Source organism: Apus apus, chromosome 1, assembly GCF_020740795.1.
Source record: "Apus apus isolate bApuApu2 chromosome 1, bApuApu2.pri.cur, whole genome shotgun sequence".
Taxonomy (NCBI): Eukaryota; Metazoa; Chordata; class Aves; order Apodiformes; family Apodidae; genus Apus; species Apus apus.
This window is the reverse complement of record NC_067282.1, coordinates 176565685-176589783: the sequence shown is the minus strand read 5'-3', so window position 1 is coordinate 176589783 and position 24099 is coordinate 176565685. Positions and strand designations below refer to the sequence as shown.

The following is a 24099-nucleotide window of genomic DNA, read 5'->3' as shown; positions in this document are numbered from 1 at the left end:
TCCCTGTTGCAGAAGCCATAGATTGGATCAGTGGACCTTATTTAATTCCCATTGTTTGATTGCATGAAACTTAAAAGTGGCAAGAAAGCTGATAGAAATTAATGCAGAAGAGGAAGCTGTTGTTTTAGTCACAAAGACAGTTCATACAACTAGCAGTCTTCAAGTCTTTCAGTTATATTGCACTTTGGTTCATGTTTTTTTATAAAAGTCTTATAAATCAGAGTACTTACAATTAATTTAATTGTTTTGTTATAAATAATTTAGCTAGCTTTTGTAATATTATATAACTATAGAAAACCTTCTTAAGTTACCAAATGTAGCAGTTCTCCAACATAAATTGACAGAATAAATGCATAGGAATTCAGAGCAAGGATCAGTGAAGATCTTGTGATCTCGGTGTATCTTATGTACAAAACTGCAACGTTGATCACTTGGAATGGTATTCCAGTGTCTCAAGAACAAGCATGAAGGAAGGATGAGTCATGATTTCTTAAAATTACTTTTTAAAAAATTTAGATCTGGCTTTCGTATTTCTGTATTGCTCGTTTAATATGTTTCTTGGGAAGGACTTTTTTGTGCAGTTTTATGAAGACAGAGTAATTATTCAGAATCAGAAAAGTTAGTTTCTAGTATTAGAACTGGAAAATTCTTTGTTTACAGTTTTCTTAGAATTCACATATATGTGAAATCATTGCAAATAATGTTAAAACTTGTGAAATATTTTTCCACAAAAATTTCAGCCTTTGACATAATTAGCTCCAAGGTTTCTGGAGCTGCAGAATTAAATAAATTATTGTAGTATTTCCTTAATTGAGTCCTTAATAGTCTGATTTAACTAATAACATTATTTGCTGCTTCAGTAATTGATCATTGTAAGCAAAGTAGCAATATGACTAACATAATTTTTTAAAGTAAGCTGATTTGAAGTACAGTATTGATCGGGATGTGGGCATTATCAACCATAAGCTGTTTGGAGAGGAATTAAAAAAACAGTTTCCAACCTTACTGAGTCCTACTTCTAACTTTTCAAAATTGCCATGTATCTATATAAGTGCTAGAAGTTGTGTTAAAAATGTCTAAATTGAAAAGTATTTGGAGTGGATATTTACGGGCATTTCAATAAGTCTAAATTGGAGAATGTTTAAAGATGGAAATAATTGCACAATGCCATTAGTTATCATCACAATACACATTTGGTATGTATATTACCTTCCTTTTTAGCTTTTATTTATCAATATTACAAAAATATTGTTGTATTCTAGTATTATATACCCCATAACTTTTAATAGCACTAATTTTCCCATGGTGAAGCAGTCATGTTTAATTAAATTATATTGACAAGATCAGGGGAATTTATTTGGTAAGCCTGTTTTTAACATAGGGTTTAAAGAAAAAAGTAAGCCCTACAAAGATAACTATTAAGATTTTAGATTAAGATTCATGGGGAATTATACCAAGGACAAAAGCATCCTTGTATTTATTTTTCTCTTTAAAAGCTAATTTAAACATAAGCAAAGGATAATAGGCACTGAAGAAGAGGCTATTCATTTTAGCAGTGTTTTGAGCAAAGCAAACAGTATCCTGAGGGAGTTCAAAGAGCTTTTTGTAGGTTGAAATGAAAGCATAACTAAAAAAAAAAAAAAGTCAGAAAACTCAGCTCAGTAGTCCTGTTTTTATTTATTTATCTAGCACAGCTGTAGTTAAAAGACTTTTTGGTAAAATGTTTATCAATTCCAAAACCTTTTTTCTTTCTAAGCTGTTCCTGAGTAGACTTGCTTTTTTAAACTGTTTTTGTAATGTGTTATGTATGGGTTATAGGGAGTTCACGGAGCTTTAGGATTGCATATTGTTCATCATAGGCAATATTCTGTTTATTTAATATTTTACATGTTTTCTTTGCATAGATTTTGCAAGGCTATAAAGATCTTAGCTTCAGCTATTGATAATTTCAGCTTAAGTTTTGCCTCTATAACTGCTTTTTGTAAGACATTTCCAATATAGAAAGTGCCATTGAAATACTTTACTTTGGATTTTGTGTTCTTAGTTGGACTGAAGATAATTTTACTTCCAGGAAGTGCTGAGCATACTTTTAGGATTTGCTGGGTCAAAATCTCCTTGTCTGAATGCTGCTCATACTTTGTGTTAGTCATAATGATTCTTACTAGCCCTAAGGTATTTTATCCCAGGCTTCATCACCTATGGTTTTAACATGTTGCTAGCAAAAGATGTCTCTCCTCACTTCCAGACTTGTAAGAGTAGCCTTTGTTCTTACTAGTCATGGACTGAGTTCTGATCTTGAGATGACTTAAAGAAGCCTCACATTCATTCCCAGGGCCTTGTCCTTGGGGGGACTTGATGAAAGGACAGTGCAGAAGAGCTCAAGCAACCTAGGAGATTTCTCAAGTGTGTAGATGACATCTTTCTGGCACGGATGATGGAGGAGTCAACAAGGAAAGGTGCTTTGGTGGACCTGCTGCTTTTGAAGAATGAAGAACTGGTCAGGATAATGAAAATTAAAGAAAGTCTTCGCTACAGTGGTCACGAGATGATGGAGTTCAAGATCCCAAGAGGAGGGAGCAGGGCAAAAAGCAGGACTACAGCCCTGGATTTCAGGAGAGCAGACTTGATCCTCTTTGGAGCTCTGCTTGGAAGAATCCCGTGGGCAATGGCCTTGAAGAGAGGAGGGGTCCAGGAGAGCTGGCTGATACTCAGTGATCACTTCCTCCAAGCTCAAGAAAGGACCATCCCAACAAGGAGGAAGTCAAGCAAAGGTTGCAGGCATAGATGAGCAAGGAGGTCCTAACTGAAATCAGACATAAAAAGGAAATGTAGAATTCCTGTCCAGTCTTGCAGAGGTGGGGTTAGGAAAGCAAAAGCCAGCTTGGAGTTAAACCTTGAGAGGGATGCGAAGGTCAACAACAAAGGATTCTACAAGAACATAAATCACAAAAGGAAGACTAGGGAAAATGTGAACCTGCTACTGAATGGAGCAGGGTAGCTGGTTGACAAACAACATGGAAAAGGCAAGATGTACCCTGCTAGCCCTGCCTGAGTGGAGCGATTGGACCAGATGAGCTCAATAGGTCTCTTCCAATCAAAATGGTGCTGTGATTTTCATAGAATCATAGAATCTTAGGGGTTGGAAGGGACCTCGAAAGATCATCTAGTCCAACCCCCCCTGCTAGAGCAGGGTCACCTAGAGCACATCACACAAGAACGCATCCAGGTGGGTTTTGAATGTCTCCAGTGAAGGAGACTCCACAACCTCCCTGGGCAGCCTGTTCCAGTGCTCTGTCACTCTCACAGTAAAAAAATTTTTTCGTATATTCACCTTGAACCTCCTATGCTCCAATTTACACCCATTACCCCTTGTCCTATCCAAATCTCAGATCCAGGCTATAGCATCCTATGTAATGACTGTGCTTATAAAGTAGCTTTGGCTAAGCTTAGCTCCTGTGATTTATTTTTTTGTTTGTTTAGTTTGTTAGATTGTTTCAGAATCTGCAGGTCATCATTTGAATTTTGATATAGAATATATTTTTGTAATACCAGTAATGATCATTTTGAGATGCAGACTTTTTGATTAAGGAATTGTCAATATGCTTATCTGGCTAACCAAAAGGTCTTCAGAATGTGAAATCTTAACTTCTAGTGAATGCTGCTGTTTCACTCTACATCTTCTATAGAATACTCTCAATAGCAGAATTGATCACAGGCCCAGGAGCTGCTCTGATGGTGTCCATAAGCCCAGGAAGCCTTTCTCTGCGGGTGCTATGGAACAGAATCAGAACAGTTGCTCAGAAGATAGAAATTTAATGCTTGTTTGATTTAATTGATTTTGTATGTTAGTGCTATGCTCGTTCAGTTTATACTTGTAGTTTCTTTTATTACCATATGTCATGTATAGTACTAACATTTGTATTTATTTTTAATTTTCAGGATGGAGGTCTGCTTCTAAATAACCCTTCTGCACTGGCAGTTCATGAGTGCAAGTGTCTTTGGCCAGATGTTCCATTGCAGTGTCTGGTATCGCTGGGCACTGGTCGATATGAAAGTGAGGGAAAGACAAATGTCACATACACCAGTTTGAAAGCCAAGCTCACAAATGTTATCAGCAGTGCAACTGATACAGAAGGTTGGTGTCTTAAGATATATTTGTATTGGAACTGTTTTCAGGGTTTTGGGTTTCTTAGAATTATAGTTCAAATTCAGAGTGCAGTCTGCAACCTTTCATCATTCCCCTTCTTTCTACCTGCCCCATTGAAACATGTCTCTTTGTAACTCATGATGTATAGTTGGTGTTTTAGTGCCAGTACTAAAGATTTCCTGAAGATGATAATATGAATGTGTTTCTTAGCCTTATCTCCATGAATCTTCATCTTCACTATGTTGTTGCTACACTCTTCTAGTTTGAGTTCTCCATTGTTAATATGAGGTTGATGACATAGGTATACTAAAGATAAAAGACAGCTTAAAATTTATCAGAATTAAAATAATACAACTGGATTTATACAAAGTGATATGTTTTTACTTCTACTTCAGGATCAAGGCATATGCCGGGATTTTGCTCTACTAATACATAAAAAATTAATTAGTTGCAAACAATTCAACATGCAACACACTCTCACTTGTAAAGGGATGGAATGCACATGTAATTAAAAACCTGGATAGCTGCAAAGCCTTCTTAATTGTCATACTAGAGAAGTTGTCTTAAAATAAAAGATTAAGCTTTTCCAGAGTAAATAGAGCTTACAGGGTCATTTGAAAACCTTCTGATGAGAACAGGGTTTTTGATAAGGCAATGGTGGAAAAGTATTTACTCAGCAAAGCAGCACGTATTTACACTTACTGTGTCACTACAGAGCACTTGTTGTTCAGAGACCGTGGGGTTATTTGTCTGTCTGGTGTAAAATGTAACTGCTTTCTTCATCTGTTCTCAATACAGAAGTTCACACCATGCTTGATGCACTGTTACCTCCAAATACTTACTTCAGATTTAACCCTCTTATGAATGAAGACATAGCCCTGGATGAAAGTCGTAAAGAGAAACTCAATCAGCTGCAGACAGATGGAATCCGTTATTTAGAACGAAATGAAGAAAAACTGAAGAAAGCTGCAAAAATATTAACACAACAAAAAACAACTCTGCAGAGACTTCAGGACTGGTTAAGATTAAAGGCTGACATGTATGAAGGCCTTCCATATATTTCTAAATTGTGAATATATAATGCATGAAAGATAATAAATGTAAATCTAATTCCAGAAAGTCTGTTCAGTACTGTAAGGGAAGGATGTTTATTGGGGGTAAGTGACATCTCTGGAAAGCTATCCGAACTCTGGAGAAAGCAATGCAGGGTGGCTGTTTTGTGCACACTTACTTGATACAAGATTTTATGGTGTTAATTATTTTCTGAATTTTTTAGATCTTACTGTTGCTCTGCTTAAGTTTCCTAAAGTCAGTAAAACTGAAAATTAGTAAAACATTTGTGCCATGTTTTTTTGGATGTATGTACAAGAATTATGGTGGCAGTACAACTTTATTTATCAACTACCAGGCTTATTAAAAATTAACAAAAAATAAAACCATCATTCACTGTAGTGTAGGCAGTATACCTGTTATGCTCTGTGTAGCCAGTGAATTTAATAGAAATGTAATGCTCTTCCAAAAACTTTGCCTGTGTTAAATGCACTTTTACATTTGAAAAATAACCTTTAAAGTCTTTTTTTATTTTCAGTGGTTTTTGTACATAACAGTATTGAATAAGATGCTTGAATGACTATATATGGCATATTAAATTATAAAAATTAACTGGTATTTTTAGGACTTGCAGCATTTTGTTTTGATTGGGATGACTACAGATTCCTTCATTCATTATTTGAAAATAACCTCAAGCCCCAAAACTTCGCTTGAGCAGCTATTCCTGTCACAGCATAAAGGAGGTGAAATTTGAAGTAGTTCTTGCAAGTGAGCAGCTTACTGTAGAAGGTCCATATTTGGATGCCAAAATTCAGGTGACTCTATTCAAGAAGAAAATTAGCAGTTGATACATGAAATAATAAATTATGCATTTCCTTTTACTTCCTTTCATATATGTATCCTCTTGAAATTACCTTAGAGTTGTGAAGTTAACATTTAGATCCTACAATTATATTAATGCATGTTCCTTTGCAAGTTTCTGCTTATGTCAAGAAGGGTGGTGTGGTAAGCTATGATAACACAGTACATCAAGGAAACAGCACTTTAAGGAACAGGAAGGTACATGCGAGTTCTTCAAAACAGTGTGACTGCAGGGAAATCTGAGTTAGATACAATTGCTCTCTCATGTTGGGCAAATACCCATTAATAGGATAGCTTGACACGTTTCCAGGTGAGTTTTTGCCTTAGTAGACAGCTACCATACATGTAAATATTTACTAGATAAGAAGTATGTTTTATGCAGTAGATATATGGTTATTTCTAGTTCTTTATGAGCTGCCTGCAAAGCTACAGTTGTTTTTTTTCTAATCTGCCTTCCAGAAGACTATGTTAAACATATTCTAGGCTGATGGGTGTAGCTATTTGGCTGACTGGAAAGATCCCATACTTAAGAAGTTACAATAGAATTGCTAAGACATCTGTGTTGTGTCCATGTTACTCGACATGGCCTTTCCAAGTGGATTTACATAAATGCATTCATCAGCTCACAGGAGTGAAGGCAACTGCCTTTTTGCCTTCAAGAGGGTACTTGCTAAGTGGTACTTGCAGCTGGTTGCTCTCCCTTTGCAAAATCCCAGTGTGTGTAGCTTCAGCCCATAAACTAGGTCATGAAGTGCATGAGCTTCATGTTAACCTCTGTGAAGCTTTATTTTAATCTCTGGTGTGTACTAATGGAAGACTGGCACTGAGTTGCAAAAATAGTAATTTTTTAAATAGAGCACATGCATGTAAAGAGATGTGATGGCAACAACATGAGGTAAATGTCAAGAAACACCAGTTTGCACTTGTGTCTATAGAGAGTAACAATATCATAAATTGATGATGACAGTGCTACATATAAAGAGACAGAAAAAAAGGCTGTATTTAAATCAGGTTCATTCTATGAAAACATTCTGATTCCGTGTAAATGCATTGCTAATTACATTGCCTATACGAGATGGAGGGAGGAATTTATTTCAGTACAAGCAAGAGGACAAGAGAGATGAGGAAAGGGAGAGATCACTCACCAATTACCATCACGGGCAAAATAGACTTGCCTTGGGGAAATCAGTTTAATTTATTATGAATCAAATCTAGAGAAGGATAATGAGAAATAAGACCGACTCTTAAAACACCTTCCTCCTGCCCCCCCCCCCCAGCCTTCCTTCTGGGCTTAACTTTACTCCCAATTTTGTCTGCCTTCTCCCTCCCAGCAGCACAGGCAGATGGGGAAGGGGAGTTGTGGTCAGTCCATCACACATTGTCTCTATTGCTTCTTCCTCCTCAGTGGTGACAACTCCTCATACTCTTCTGCTCCAGCATGGGGTCCCTCCCATAGCAGACAGTTCTCCACAAACTTCTCCAATGTAAGTACTTCCCATGGGCTGCAGTTCTTACTGAACTGCTGCAGCATGGGTCACTTCCATGGTGTGTACTTCTTCATGAACAGTCTGCTCCAGAGTGGGTCCTCCACAGGGTCACAAGTCCTACGAGCAAACCTGTTCCAGTGTGGGTTTCTCTCTCCACAGAGCCACAGGTCCTGCCAGGAGTCTGCTCTGGTGCAGATTCCCAAAGGGTCACAGCCTCCTTCAGGCATCCACCTCTTCTGGCGTGGGGTCTTCCAGGGGCTGCAGGTGGGTATCTACTCCACTGTGGATCTCCATGGGCTGCATGGGGACAGCCTGCCTCATCCTAGTCTTCACCATAGGTTGTAGGGAAATCTCTGCTCCAGTGCCTCCTTCTTCTTCAGTGACCTGGCTGTAGAGTTGTTCCTGGCTCATATTCTCCGTCCTTTCTGGCTGCAGTTGCCATTATGCAGCAACTTTTTCCCCTTCTTAAATATAACCGAAGTGCTACCACTGTTACTGAGGTGCTCCACCTTGGCCAGCAGCAGATCCATCTTGGAACCAGGTGGCATTGGCTCTGTCAGGCATTGAGGAAGCTTCTAGACACTTCTCACAGAAGCCACCCCTGTAGCCCTCCCACTACCCAAACCTTGCCATGCAAACCCATTGCTATCTTCATTCAGCTTTTTTGCCTCTTCTTCATTGCTGTAACAATATTTTTTCTTAGGTGTGGCTTTTAAAAGTTGTTTGAAGTGAGCTATAGAGTAATTAATTCAGGCTGGTTTAGGCCACCGTGTGTATCTTCACAAGATGCGTGTATCGAATCCTTTCAAATGCAGCTCTGTGATTGGCAGTGTAGCAAGTGCTGCACTGTCTATCAAGCACTAATGAGGAGCCTGCTCTCCTCTCTGAACTACTTTAAATCATGCAGGCAAAACAGTTTGATCACTCTTGCTGTAATTATTTCTTGGTTACTTGGAAAAATACATTCCAGTTTCCAAGGAACTGTAACTACGGTGAACGTGTTTCTACAGCCCTATGCATAAAGTAAAACTGTTTTCAGGAAGTTTACCATGGCATTAAATGTGGAATCCCAGATGATACTTCAATGGAAGAAATTGGAAGAAGGAGAACTGTGAAGGAATCATGACAGACTAAATAAGGAAAATAATTTTCAGTTAAGGGGGTTTATTGATAGTGAGAAGAAGGATTAGTGCAGGGTCAAATACTACCATATTTTGACTAATCATGGGGATGGATGGAAGATCATAATAATTCAGAGGAGAATCTAGGAGGAAACATGAATATTTTGAACAACAGGATTTCAGTGCAGCATTAATTTGTGAAGAAAAAATGCTGGAATGAAAAAGGTGCATCTGAAGAATGAAATTATGAAATTAACAATGGGAGAAGGAATACTCTAATGCAGTGCATCAGATTAAAGGAATCCTGATTTGAAGAAGTACCCTTGGGAATGCTGTGCAGTTATCCAGTTATTAAACTGAAATTCAGCCAGTAGTCACAGCTACTAAAGTAAGTACGTGTATTGATGCACCAGAGAACTCCTTGGCCAGGAAAATGTGAACAAACCTCAAAAAATGAGATATCAATGTGAATTTTGAATCTAGAATAAGAAGTCACGTGAAAATAGTAGATAATCATTGCAGATTACTCATGAAGTCAGAGAAGACTTAAAGGATTGTAAGCCCAGATGGTGAATGTTCATATTTGAAATGTGTCAGGTTTGCATCTTGGAAAGAAAATCAGGAAGCTCATGCTTTAGTGTAGAAAGTGATAATGTCAAATCTTTGCAAAATTTACACCATGTCCTTGCTCTGATTTTGAAAGGCAGAATGAGAGTCCAGACCAGGAAATGAACAGGTATAGACATAAAATTATCTCCTTTATGAAAAGTCAGAAAGAGAAAAATCCCCTAAGACATGTCTTAGTTTCTAATTATCTATGCAGAAGAAGATCTTAATTGAAGAAGATTTCATTACCAAAGGAAAAAAAAACTTTCAAATGTTGAAATATGTTAGCTGATTTTAGGTTATTTCCTGTCAGTGTCCATTCCAGCAGTCATATGAAGATACTGATTCTATTGCACAAGGCACAGGGAGCAGCAGTACAATATAATTATAGTTTTGGTCACTGCTGTTAGAGAAAGTGATATTCAGACTAAAACAGATGCAAAGAAGGGCTGCCAAAGGGAAGATTAAGAGAGCATGGTTTGTTTCATCTAACAAAACAAGGGTTGGAAGGAGAGTACATGCTGCTGTTTAAAAATACTTCAAGCAGGAAAAGATAGTAAGCCAAAGGACACCACTTGCATAAAACCAAAGGTTCTCACACTGATCAGAAGTAAATCTAGGTGGAAAATAAAAAGGTGCCAGTGTCCCAAGGAGCAGGATTACAGAACAGCTATACACAGAATTAAGAAAGCAAAAGAAATTATTTAGTGTGTTTTAGAAACTGAGCTCATGAATGGAATCCTGTAATCCTCTGTGACAATGGCTACAGTCTCCATGGCCAACTGAACCCCTTCTAGCCAATGCAGCAGGTAGGATCTTGTTAACCCCTTACATACAACAGAGCCCATAGGCTTAGAGAAGCCTTCTAACAGCTCCTTCTCATTAGGCCTCATAGAAAAGGATTATCACTTGTCTTAGATCCATCACAGAGCATTTCATTTCTTTTACTTTATTTGCCTAGCTAATAAAGAGAGCTGATAGAGGCTGAAGTAATGCAAGACACATGAGAGGTGAAAGAACAATCTGGTTTGTGCATACTGATCACTGGCACCATTAATTTTTAATCAGAGATTAAAATACTTATACATTGCTGGGTCAGCAAGTGCTGATTTTCTTCCTTCAAAAGACTGTTTACAAAATGGCAGGTATTAAATACAAACAAAATATTTTGCAGGAGAGGCTGTGTTAAGGCTTCCTGTTTCCTGATGTCTTGTTTCTAGAGCCTGTCAAGAGAAGAGCTACCAAGCTGGTAAAAGGTGTAGAGAAAAAAGTCCTATGAGGAGAGGCTGAGGGAACTGGGATTTGTTTAAGTTGAAGAAGTGGAGGCTGAGGGGAGACCTCATTGCTCTCTACAACTACCTGAAAGGAGGTTGTAAGGCTGTGGGAGTTGGCCTCTTCTGTCAAGTGAATAACAGGACAAGAGGAAATGGCCTGAAGTTGCACCAGGGGAGGTTTAGACTGAATATTAGAAAGAATTTCTTTACTGAAAGAGTGGTTGGATAGTGGAACAGGCTGCCCAGGGAGGTGGTGGAGTCACCATCCCTGGAAGCGTTTAAAAGGAATATAGATGCGATGCTTAGGGTCATGATTTAAGCACTGAACGGGTAGATGAGGTTACAGTTGATGGATTTAGGTGATGGTTGGACTTAATGATCTTCAAGGTCTTTTCCAACCAGGATGATTCTGTGATTTTGCTTAAGGACTGGCACTCCCTGGCACAGCTGTGGTATAAATCCATAGTCTTCTACACTGAATTATGTCAGGCAAGAAGGCAAAACTTTTTTTTTACTTTTTTTTTTTTCCCCCCTCTTTTGGCTAAAAGTTGAGTCAAATTTTCAGACCTTGTAGAATCGTTCAACTTGAGGGACAGTTCAGTGCTAAAAGTAAGGTATATTCTTAATGCAATCATATTCATTTACAAAGCAATATAAACATGCCAAATCCCTCCTCCTCAAATTCTGCAGGACCGGGATGAGCAGGCTCTTTTCCTTGCTCCAGCTCCACATCACTGAGATGTGAACTCAAGGGGCTGCTGCCCCCTGATTTCCTTTTTCACTGCTCAGCCTCCTCACTTTCAGCCTCCTCATTCCTATGCCTGCAGTTACATACACTCCTGGTACATACCAGTTAAAACCAGTGTGCCTTCTGGTTCAATACTTTGTCCATGTCCTTCATTACTTGCAGCTACTCACAAAACAAAAACTTTACTCAAGATTAAACAAGGACAATTCTATCATTTATTTTAATAAAGTTGGCAGCCTTCAGTAAGGGAAAACTAGTTAGCAATTTTCAGCATAATATAAAAATTAAACAAGTACTAAAACACTCCAGTATTTATATCCCTGGTAATGCATGTTTAATCATTAGTAGCCATGCAATTTTGCTTTTTATTTATGATTTCATTTAATTTACTGGTTTCTGATAACAATATAATCAATAGCTATTTTACCATATAGCTGAAATAGCTTAAAGAATACACAGCAGCATTTTGAAATCTTGACCTTCCAGTAAGAAGCTGTAATATTGTATTTTCATGTAAAGCTACAGAGACAATATGGACAGAATACTAATACCATGAAAGTGTAATGCTGAGTTCAGCAAATTTATTATTTTAGCATTTAAAAGCTCTTTTTCATTTTCAAAACCTTCTAATCTGGAAAAGGAACAGCTTTTTTGTGCTCTTACCTTATATATATATATATACACACATATATATATGTATATATATATACATGTATATATATATATGTATATATATATATATATAATTGAACGAGTTAATAGTCATCATATATGGAAACAGGCTTGCAGAATGTCTCAAAATGTTAATAACAAACTCCCAGAACTAATTTCTTAAAAACCTGGTCCTTGACCAGAAAGACCAGGAATATGGTCCTGTTCTTTTGTAGACCTCACTTGAATACATGTTGATGCAGGAAAGTCAGGCAGTCACAGAACACTTCTATCACTGAAACAAGACATACATTGTGGAGAAAAAAAGCATAAATACTTCAGAGTTCAAAAGGGAAGTAGAGAATATTTCTATCCTCCTACATGGAAAGTCAGATATCTCAGGTACTGCTTAAAATGTAGAGTCAAAGGACAGAACCGTTGGCACTACTAAATCTGACTTCAAAGCATTACTTTTCAGAGTCTACTGTGATATGAGCAAGTGTGAACAATACTCAGACAAATCTGGGTATGAATACAGCAGGAAAGACAGTTATATTTCTGTATCAGGCTGAATTTTAAATAATTTGCACTAGATATGTCATCAATCCTTGAGAAAAGCTACAGATCAGTAAGGAAAGCTTATATGAGATTGTCAGGAAGTGTGGTCTGGACAGCTGCTTATTGCATGGGTTCATATATACATACATACATACATACGTACATATATATATATATACACATATATATATAAAATGGCTGTATATATTAGAGGTAGTAAAGAAGAAAACAAGGCAAAATATTTCCAGCATAATGCTGTCCCTATGTGTTTTTTTGCTGAAGAGCGTGTTCACTTCAGACTCCCTTTTAGAGAAGGAAAGCTTTTTCTCATCTATTATGCAGGGCTCAGCACACTGCAGCTTCTCAGGTAAATGTCATCTTTTTTCAAACTAATACATTTACAGGAGGCACATCATATAAAACCATATGCTATATATATATATTAAAAAAAAAAAAAAAAAGAGAGAGACTTGTTTCCAGAACAGAGTATGTCCAGCATGTGCTAGATCAAAACTAAGGGGCTGCTACCATCTTTTGTCAGCAACTGTCATGAGTTGGCCAGAGCGTACTGACCCTGTGGTGCACCCATGAAGAAGCCTTTCTCCCATGCAGTTCCTGCTGCATGGTCCCTTTGTCACTCTGCCCTAGGCCCCTGCTGGCATGGGAGACTGTGGCAGTGGTACGTGGGCAGCAAGCAATCATTCAGCAGATATTCTCTTCCTTCACATTAGATTAGTAGTCACTCTGACCAGTCAGGCCTTTACAAAATCAAACCACACAGAAAAGGATACTTCTCTTTCCTTCTGGAGATAATGAGGAAGAAGAACTAGATCATTATTACTGTCCAGGACACAATGCCTTTCCTTTCCTCCCTCACAATAGCTACTTGTAAAGAAGAAGCTTTAGCAGCCAGGCCTCAGAAAACAATACTCCATGGTCACAATAGCCCACAGTTAGCTCAAAGCCACTAAAAACACTGGAAATGACTATTTCTCAGGTCCCAGAAACATGTCTTATTTCCAGTTGGGCTTAGACTGCCAGACCTTAAAGGCATTGTGAAAGACTGGCAGAGTCAAAGGTTCCTCTGCAGAAGGTCCCCTCACAGTAAGTTCCCCATTGCAAAAGCACTTCAAAGGTGGGTAGTCCCCAGAACATATAAACTCTAGCTGACAGTAGGAACCTTGTTCTGGTAACCTTTTCTATCAAGAGCATCCCTGACAGACCTGGCATCAAGTGACCAGCTGACATACAGGGATGTCTGTGAAATGGGCAGGGAGTTATTTTTAGCATAGAACTGCTGCTAAGCTTTCTTCTTTCTGCAGAGGACAATTCCTCTTTCCTCGAAAGAAGACTCCCACACCAACCTTCTGTCCTGGAGAGATCTACTGTACAATGAGGCAGCAATGTGCCCACGCTAGATTCAGTGCTGGGCTGAGGGGTGTTAGAGCACATTTTCAGGTGTGCAAGGAAGGGAGCATGTTTCCTGAGAAAGCCAGAGAAGAAGCATGGCTGCTGCTCTGCTAACCCTACAAGTCATTTGCATGACTTTTGGATGTTGTGACAGGGTGACATGGGGTAGGCAGGCTGCTGTTCCAAATGTCGAGTTTTCTATCAGAGGGCACTTGCATGTTGGTGATGGAAAAACATAATTGGTTCCCATATGTGCATGTGCTGCCACACTTCTGCAGAGATAGTCTATCTATGTAGGCAAAAGCACGTGCCATGGAGGTGGCATGGAACATGTGCTGGTCGTCTCAAATCACTGCAGAACACATGAGGAGATGATCTAAACAGCAGTGTGAAAGTCTTGCTCCTTGAGAGACATGGCCCTCAGACATCAGCTGGGTCTTTCTCCAAAGCCTCAAAGCATTATGGGTGTTGCCACAGGCATGCTAAGGGAAGACAAGGAAGGAATCAAACCCTACAAAGCAGACCCAAAGCCTGTACAAAGTAGCAAACAGAACTTCTAATTAGGTGCTCAGAAGTAGATACTTTTTAATCATGACAGTTCCTGGACAGCTTTTCTTCCCTAGTTGCCTAAAAAGAAATAAGAATAAAGAGCTTCTACAGAAGGTAAGTCACCCTGTCAGCCTGTATTTGTAAAAACAAACACATTGCATCTCATAAACCCCTTCTCTACAACAGTAAACAGCAGATTAGAAAATGATTGAATATGGTTGATTTTCTAATCTGATGCAGACATGCTCAAATAGCTTTATAGAGATATAGCACTGCAGCTTTCATTTAGCTTGAATTAAACAATACCTGCTACAGCTAATCTCTATTTTAGTATTGGCCTCTTGTGTGCAGTCATCTACTGTCAAGGTCAACAAAGGAGATCACAGAAGGCTAGATGTTAGTATCTTAACATCTTTGAGCTTTTATTCAGGTGTGTCAGAGCAGTGTATCTCTAATCTCTATGTGCATGTCTCTATTGTTATTTAAACCAGATGTCACAGTAGATGGTGGCAAGTCGTCAGCTGTGCATTCAGCTGCATCTGCTCTTCCACATTTCTGTGAAGGTGTCTAGGATTTCATAGGTTTGCTCAGACAAGTCATCTTGCCTTTTTCTCACCATGCTTTCAAGGTCTAGAACAATAGCTGCTGTGAATCAAAGTCTAGGTTTACTTTCTTGGGGACAAAATGTACAATAGCATTTCTATAGAAGTTCTGACCTGAGAACTGCTTCAAGTTTTCCCCTTTCCCTTTCCTAGAAAAGATCAATTATTTTCTGTGTCATTGCTCCACATTCTGAAGAATCTTTTTTTTTTTTTTAGCTCTGTCCCATGGACCTGTCTATGCCTGGTTTGACCTCTGACACCCCTGTACTTCCTATGCTGTGCTTTAAAGTACTGTCTTTAATGATTACAAGCCAAATTTTGAAACCTAATCCTACTATTAAAAACAATTGATAAATGGTTTATAGAACAGTCTTTGTACACATCTGTTTCTCTGTTTATTTCTGAAGAAGAGTGTACTTGCCTAAGACAGTTTTCTTCGTTACTTGTTGAATTTTTGCCATAGAGCAAAAAATGATAAAAGTGTTACAGCAAAAAAAAACAACAGCCTTGTCTCTCTGCTCAAAAATGTCAGTGTTACAGCATTTCTAAACTTTTGAGTGAGCAAAATGTTTCCCAGAACCACAAATGATTAGAGAAATGAGAAAATCATTATTACATAGTTAAAATAACTGAAGATCATAGGTGGTGCTAAAGGATTGATTTTAGGTATGGCAGAAGGTTCCTCCGTGATCACAACAACAAAAAATAACTTCAGAACATAAGCAGATGTTAGCAGAATAAAAGAAAGTTTGAAAGTTTGATGTCAAAGGTAATACATATGCCATGCTTTTGAAGAGAAATCTATATGACAGATGAATCTATCTGTCTTGAAGGCACAGACTGAAACAGTAATCCACAACTGCATTTGTTTACTGACTGCAGATATTCATATAGCAAATATGCAAGTTATTATTGAATGAGCTAAATTAAGTGGTTATTTATTGTATTTAAATATGTGAGGAAACTCATACTTTGAGCTGTTGCTGTGATCCATGGTGGTGGAAAATAGTCAACAGGTGCCTGAACACATACAGAAAAAACCTGGATGTGTCCACACCTAGTTAAAAGTTACCTGTAAAGCATTCAGACATTCTCCTGGCTCCATTTTAGGGACTGTGTTAGATTAAAAAGTCACAGAATCAGTCCCATAGATCCAGAGATTTCCACCACCTCTCCTAAGGATGGTTGACCCAACTTGCCCCCCACTGTGAGCATCAGCATCCACCAGCTACACCTGTAAGGGCTATCGCCAGCCTACAGATCACACTGCTTTTCACCAGTTGTGATTTACAGCACCAAGGTGCAACAAAACTGCATGCTTTACCATTTTTGGCTTTCTTCCACTCTACCATTTTAAAATAAATAAATAAATAAATAAATCAGTTGGTATTAGTCAGTTTGAGTAGACCAAGAGTACATCTTTGCACCCCTGTTGGTGATGAAATATTGCATAGGCTGTGCTCTGTCACCTCATCCTGATTTGAGGGCATATAACTTGCAATTCTACTAAATTGCTTCTGCAATTTTTCAAAATATTCAAGGGAACACCTGAGCTGAGTAAACTGCTGGACTTTTGTCACAGTCAGCATCATAGCAAGCAGGGAAGCAGGTTCCAGCTCCAGAAAACGTGAAGTGAGCCCTATCTGAGCACTTTGGATGGAGCATGGGTAGTTACGGAATGAAAGACTGCCAATCGTAAACACAAACTCAAAAAGGGCTCACTTTCAGTGAGAGGAAAGTCTGAGGACCAGAGTTCATACATCATTAATGTTTTTCTTGTATTTGAGAAACATAGAGCACATAGATGGAAATACCCACATGTCATGATAATCGCTGTGTGTGATACTGGCTCTTCCATTGTACATAGTGAGACAGAGAAGACTAATTTCTAGTATATGTCTCAGAAATTGTGTTATTTTCCTTCTGTTTTTGAAAGGAAAATAATATGCTCTTGCCAGAAAATAATGGAAAAATAATGAAGCTCAGGAACTATGCAGCAAAGGACAAAAGATTAGGGGAGATCAAGCAGAAGAGGACAAAGTGAAGCATTTGATTGCTTTACTGAGAAGTGCTATGGTGATATACCATGAATTTAAAAATATCAAAATACAAAAACACAGGTAGAAGCTCATCTAGAAGCTAGAGACTGAATGGTACCACTAAATATGTTTGCTGGCTGCTTCTGTAACAGTGCAACTTCCTACTAGGAATGAAAGGATAGAAGACCGGTAAAACTTCTGTTTATGCTGAGGCTCCACTTTGCCCATGCAACAGGACCTTTGCAAATTTGCTGCACCTTAAGTTAACTCAAAAGTATGGAGAAAATTATTTTCATCAGGATATTACTTGTCAACATTTGGAACATCTCAGCACCTTTTGATTTTAAAATTCCTTTCTTTTGTTAAATGTGCATGTATTATATTTCTTGTGAGCATGAAAGCATTGTTTCTAATTGATTTGTTGTGTTCCACATTAAATCATTTAGGGCAGGTTTCTTGAACTCTTCTAATTCCTAATGTATACCTAGAGGTCATCACAACTAGACAGTTCCCAGGGGATCTCAGGTCCTCTTCCAGACTTCCCAAAGGACTAGTGATTAGCTGTTGCCATTATCATCAATCATATCTACTAAACACTATTTGGTGCTTGGAATATGCCCGACCTTCACTGTCTGTGGAAGCTGAGAATTACTCAATGCATTACAATATGCATTGCTGTTGAGGTGATAGGCTGCACAAGTGTTGCTTTTGCTTCTATCCTTGGTGTTTTGCCCATGTGAATGATGTGTTTTCAGGGTCAGCAATAGTATTTTCTTTGGCATTTTGTACTAAAATAAATAAAAAAAACATGAAGTAAAAAACTTTTCACTTAAGAATAATTAAGAATTTTCTGGATCCTAAGAAATACAAAATTATCCTAATATGGTGACCAACATAAGAGAATCTTTGGAAACGTTTGGTTATGTAGAAAACAATAAAGTTTATTATTCACTGTCCTCCGCTTCAGAAAGCTGCAAGGACCTTGAACTGATGTCTCTCCTCTGGGACCCTAGTAAAGCCAGTCAATTTAGCCTGAGATTTTCTCACTCAAACTGCTCCAAACATAAGTCATTTGGGTAATTGTGTGTTTGTGATTTAAAACTAATCTAACCCTTTGAAGGTCGAACAGACTTAGAGAACAAGGTATATCTTAAGCAAGCAGACTAGAAAAATCCTTTGGGCATTTTTCCTAGGTTCAAGACTAAAGGATAACTTCAAAAGGACTTAATTGATCTAAGTATTTCACCAAAGTTTCTTTCTCCTCAGTGTCCCAAGCAAAACCTTTCCTTCATTTAAAGCCTTACTACACATCATGAAAATTCATACTTGTGTTGAGAAAGGGAGCAGACCTTAGTCTTTCAACAACTTTGCTCTTCTTCTCTGTCATCTGAAAAGACTTAAGTACATGGCTACTTTTTTTGTGTGTGAATCAGTAAGTTCATCCACATTATGTATATGTACAATAGACATTTGGTGGACTGGAATAAAGTTTCACTAAAGCAAGAGCTATAGCCCTAATAGCTATTGTAGGCATTTTATAGGCATTTTCAAGAATCTTGGAGTTGCTTCCTATCTCATCTCCTGAATGGAAAGCTCCCCACTGAAGACAAATTCTGTTAAACTGTGAGACGCTCAGCTGAAAGATGTAACAGGTTAAATCATAAGGTCAGGTTTGACTTTAAACTCTAATTTTGAAAATGGAGCTGCTTAGTGTTTAAGACTTTAGAAGTGCCTTGGTTAAACTGCCTGGTGTCTGTAGACTTGTGGAGCAGTTTTTCAAGAACCTTGAACCGTGAATTAGGCTTGTAAGAGATTTTTAACTGTCTCAGCAAATCTATTCTAATGGAAAAATGTGAACTTTAATTATGCATATAAAATGTGTTTGGTGTTTGAAGACAGTTCAATCTACTGTTTGTGAAGGACTTCCTTCCTTTACTTATATAGCAGATAAAACATTGGTCCTGTTGAAATGACTATCAAATTTCTGTTGACATGAGCCATTTCACCATGTTGAATACAGCTGTCAGAAATGGATGTAGCTTCTGTAATATGCCACGCATCACATTAAATACATATTTTGTATAATCCTTTCTCTCTCAAGTTTCTGACAAATTCCAAGGGCCCTTTATGTCCCTTGAGATTACCTTTTAAGCATGGCCAAAAGCACCGTGGCCTGCCTACTTTAGTATCTGTGGATGCTTAAAAAAGTTCAACTTTCTTTTTTACCTGAAAAATGATCTCTTAAGCATTCTCAGAATACATCTATCTGATTGATAAAGCTTGACACAAAACCAACCTGATGGTAATATCTTCTTGTAATTAGAATTGTGCAGGGTGTATAAGATGTATGCTTTAGTCCTTTTTCAGCTTTTGCTACCTAGCGGCTAAGAAATGGAGTATTCAAAAATAAAATGGTGCTGTCATCTCTCATTCTGAAGGCATTTCCCTTTGTATGGATTTACTTAATAAGCACAGGCACAAGAGAAAATGCTTTATTCATTAGTCTAGATAGTCAAGCTACTGGGGAGAAGTGAGGCCAGTTACAAATCTAATTAAAAAAAAAATATATATATCCAAAAAAGCAGTGAAGTACATGCAGGTATAGGGTTAGAACTCAAGTTTCCCCATACACAGGCAAATGATATCAATTACAGAAGTTCTGTGTCTTTATGTGAGATGTATTTTCTGTGTGTAACCTTACTTTCTCTCAGTGTTTAACTATCCTGTACTAGGTGGAAGAGTGTCAAAAGGGTGGTGTGAAAACTTTGACTTCATCCTCAGATTCTCTCAGGTGCTGTCGTAACATTTGTGCCCTGAGAAGTTAAACTTCATGAAGCAGAGGAAACAACTGAACCCAGAGCACCTGCTTCCTTTCTCAGGACTATAACGGTCAAAGGCAATGGAAGATGAGATGGGTAATAGCACTGGCAGCTCCTCCTCTCTAACTGCTCCTCAAAGAACAAGATCCTCTCCTTTCATTTTGCACTGAAGCATCTGATTCCTGAAAGAAGTTTCAGCCCTGTGAATCTCTGGCAGTGTTTCCCAGCAGCTTGGAAAATCTAAAGTCCTTAAAAGGCAAGATTAAAACCACAGAATTTCCATGTGGCTGCCACAAAGTGGCTCTTTGCTTGGCCTGGTAGCTTTCTTAGGTGCTAGAAGAACCCTGATTTCATGTAACGGAAGACTAGGTAGTAGCTTATGTATCAGGCATGGCAGCATCTAGCCGTAGTCACAAACTGCCTTTTGAGGAAAATAATTCCAAAGCCTTAAACCAAGTATTATTAGTTTTTTAAATTCTTGACAGCATATCAGAATACTTCTGTGCAGTGTCTTTCCAGTACAAGTCTTTTGCTAAGAGAATTCTCTTGCTAAGCCCAGTTATCAACATATTTTACATCAAAACACATCCTCTGCTTGGCTGTCTGTCAAAGTTGATTTTATTACTGTATACCAAGAGTGTAGCTTTTAACAATAGTCATTAACACTTAGGCTTTTGATCTTGTTTTTGGTCTCTTTTCTGCTTAGAAATTCTCACATTGTATCCTGCTATAGTAAATAAACACTACCTTCTGAAAAGTTTTAGTCTGGCAGTAAGTGCGTTTACTTTTCTATTATGATATTAGAAGATGCTCCCACAGAACTTTGAAAAGCCCATAAAGAAATTAGATTAAAATTTATCTCAAAACAAGTTTAGTTTTTGATTGGGAGGGCCCCAAAATATACTGAATACAATTAGGCTAAATGATACTGACTTTCCATATATTCAGTGGGATATTCCTCACCAATTCACTTTGTGTATATCACTTTGCATGCTATACCATGCTCCATTCACCGTTGTAAGACCTCAAAGGAAGTGAAACAGTGGGATAGTGGGATAGCTCATGTTAAAATCACATGGGTGGCATTCAGCTGAGTAAATGCAGACACTTACAATGTAGACATCTACAGCTGAACGAGACACCCGCTGGTCCTGTTACAGTCAATGGAGAGAAACAGGCATTTCTAGGATGCAACTCAGCTTATCCTAATGTAGACTTCTAAAATAGGTTAGATGAATCATACACTGTAAGTGCCTATTTCTGGTTCTCTTTATACTCAGTGGAGAGAGTGACTAGTTCAGATGCAGACATTCACATAGCAGACATCTAAAGTTAGGTGAGATGAACAACCCGAGATGTCTTTTCATATCCCTTAAAAATGTCTGATCTAGGAACAAACTGTCAAACAATATTTTTCAGCTAACAGCAGCCTCTTTCAATGTATCAGCCCTCTGAATGTTGTATTTGGTAACCTTTTCCTAAAAACACTCTGCAAATGTCCAGATTGTGACTGATACCCATCACAAACAAGTTTTTGATAGCTCTTCCTGTGTCACAATTCTGTTAAGGTATGTACTTGTATCAATTTAGTGTAACAGTTAAATGAACGTGTTGTGTATCTGATCAATGTTTCCCTCAACACAGACTACAAAATAACAGATTAATACAGAAGATAGTGGTAGATAGCAAGTAAATCAAGGTTGTTTTTCAAGCAATGCTAAGTCTAAATCACATTTGGAACTGCCTGTCTACAGATGTAATTGCAGCAGGTGAAGTGAGGAGAAATGCTACAAAAATTAGTATATAATGACTATAGAAAAGGTGCAAGGCAGCAAAGAAGAATTCTGAAAGGAAATATTTCTTCAGCCACAAAAGTTATTCTTATCATAATGGCTGTTGTTTATGCCAACAAGCCCACCTGTTTCTTTTTGCTTCGTGCCACCATCCTACTACCCATGTGGGTGGCACTCATCCACAACACTGGATGCCACCATCAGCAGAAGTAGCTTCTAGCTCTGTAATAGGCTGCATAAACCTTCACATTTATTTTTTACTGATAGTTATATGTATGGCACCAATAGGGAAGTTCTGCTTTGTGCTACTGAATGTGCATATTTGCTTATCCCAGTAACTTAAAAAATATGGAGTTTAAAATCTAAGGGTAATCATAAGGGTGTCCTACCAGCTGCAGTATGACCTGATGATCTTACAGGTCTTTTCCATCCTTAATGGTTCTATAGCATTTCAGCCTACTCATAAAACATAAAATTGTTTATTACATCCTCCTTGCAACAGTGAAATATCTTCATTTATTTGGTTTCTGTGGTTTAACTTGCACCTAGTGGTTCACCACAGCCCATTGATTTGTCCTTATAACATTTTGTACATTTGCCATCCAAAACCTAACCAGGTCTTTGCTTCTACATCTTAAGAAAGATAAACTTTGAACTCAAGTCTTTCCCCTGAAGTGTGCTGAAGTTCTCCAGTCCACTTCTTGAAGATTTGGCTCACCGTGTTCCCCTGTGAATCTGGCAAGAATGCAAAAAGATAGCTGTCTGAGAAATCATGCTTCTCTCAGCATTTTATAACCTGTATTTTCTCAAAGCCAGGAGTGGCTACACAATCTCCTTATGGAACATGGTATCTTGTATCTTGTAAGCAAAATCAGGCAACATACTAAGGTTTCAGGCCCCCTGTTTACACATTGCTGAATATTTACTTAGACTGTAGTGGTTTTGTATTTAAGGTCATATAAATTATTTGGGAATATGGGAGTTGTATAGAAAAAAAAAAGAAGCAGCAAACAAACAAAAGTAAAGAACATTTAGGGGTACACAATAAATTCAAGCACTTACTTCCCTCTCTTTGTAAAAAGGATTTTCTTCATATCCATCTAATATTCTTTGCATATTCAGGTCTCAAACAGTAATATCCTGGCTCAGGTTGCTACGAGCGTGAGTATCTCCAAAGTCTGAAACAGAAGTGTCTGAATTATTGTTTAACCCTTGGATATTTATATGCGTGTCCTATATCATTTTTAGAATCTGTTATTCATTTAAAGTGTTGTTTTTCAGTAGGTCAGCTGTTCAGATTTACCTTGCCAGAGTTGCAACAGGGTTTCTGCAGAGATGCAGAGTAAGGGCTTTTCGCTTATTTGGGTGTTGCATTTTGCACTATTAAGTTATCACTGTAGAGTTCACCTTGAGAGCTGTTTCCCGAAAAGGACAATAAAGTGTTAATCACTGTAAAAGTTGGCACCTTGCAATGCACAACAGGCTATTCCTAAAATGGCTCATCCAAAAGCTAGTGCTGCAGCGGAAGTTAATCACATTTACCAAGTGTTAACTGTAGAGTTGGATTAATTCTAAGCAATATTAGGCATAGCCCTTAGAAGTTTCAAAATTATATTAAAATGCTTCCTGACATAGCGCATTACAAGAATTCCAAGGTGTGAAAGGCAAGGTGAGCACTACGTGTGCATCTCGCTTGAGGCGTGCTGAGCAGAAAGGTTTATGTGCAATCACCCTCACCTGAGACCCTTCTCCAAGCGGTCTCACCCACAGCTTCGCCAAAAGGGGTCCCATCTGCGTGTCTCTGACTTCCTGAACTCGTGACCCGCAAACGCAGCCTCGCCCCGTCGTGTTTTGCCCGGGCTGGCGGGGCAGGCTCCGGCCGGAGCCCCGGGACAACCGCCGTGCCGCGCGGTTCCGCCGCCCCCGCTGCCCCGCCGACTCGGTGACACTCGCTGTGGTGTCGTACCCGCCACGGCCCAAATTATTGGCTCCGATCCTGCAAACACCCGCGTTTAACTACACACACGTGAGTTGCGATACCGAGTTCAACAGGACTATTCTCGAGTGTAAAGTAATATCCTTGTCTCCAGTTTGGGCACTAGCTGAAACCATCTAGAGGGGGGACCGGCCGGGGCCCCGCTAATAATAATAACGCGTCTATTTCAAACGCCGCCTTGGCCAGGGCCCGCACTGTTGCTGGGGGTCTCCAGGGGTGCCCCGAGCGTTCTGGCTTTCCGCAGGCGGGGCCGGCCCGGCAGCTGCCCGCCCCGGCCCGGCACAGACGCTGAGGGAGCCGCGGCCGAGGCGGGGCCGGTGCGTTCTCGCCCGGACGGCCGGAGGGGCGGCTGTTGGGCGGGGCCGAGAGAGCCAGGACCGGGCACCGC

The 24099-nt window shown here is 38.8% G+C and overlaps 1 protein-coding gene across 4 annotated transcripts in view; it reads left to right on the top strand.

Moving 5' to 3' along the window:
• The window catches only part of PNPLA8 (patatin like phospholipase domain containing 8), a 37760-nt gene extending 31945 nt beyond the window's left edge, over positions 1–5815 (top strand). For all 4 annotated transcript variants that reach the window (XM_051616203.1, XM_051616230.1, XM_051616212.1 and 1 more), the window contains exons 9-10: positions 3940–4135; positions 4946–5815. In XM_051616203.1, coding sequence (XP_051472163.1) covers positions 3940–4135; positions 4946–5220 — 471 coding nt within the window. In that variant the 3' untranslated portion in view covers positions 5221–5815. The remainder of the gene's footprint in view (positions 1–3939; positions 4136–4945) is intronic.
• The last annotated feature ends 18284 nt before the right edge of the window (positions 5816–24099 follow it).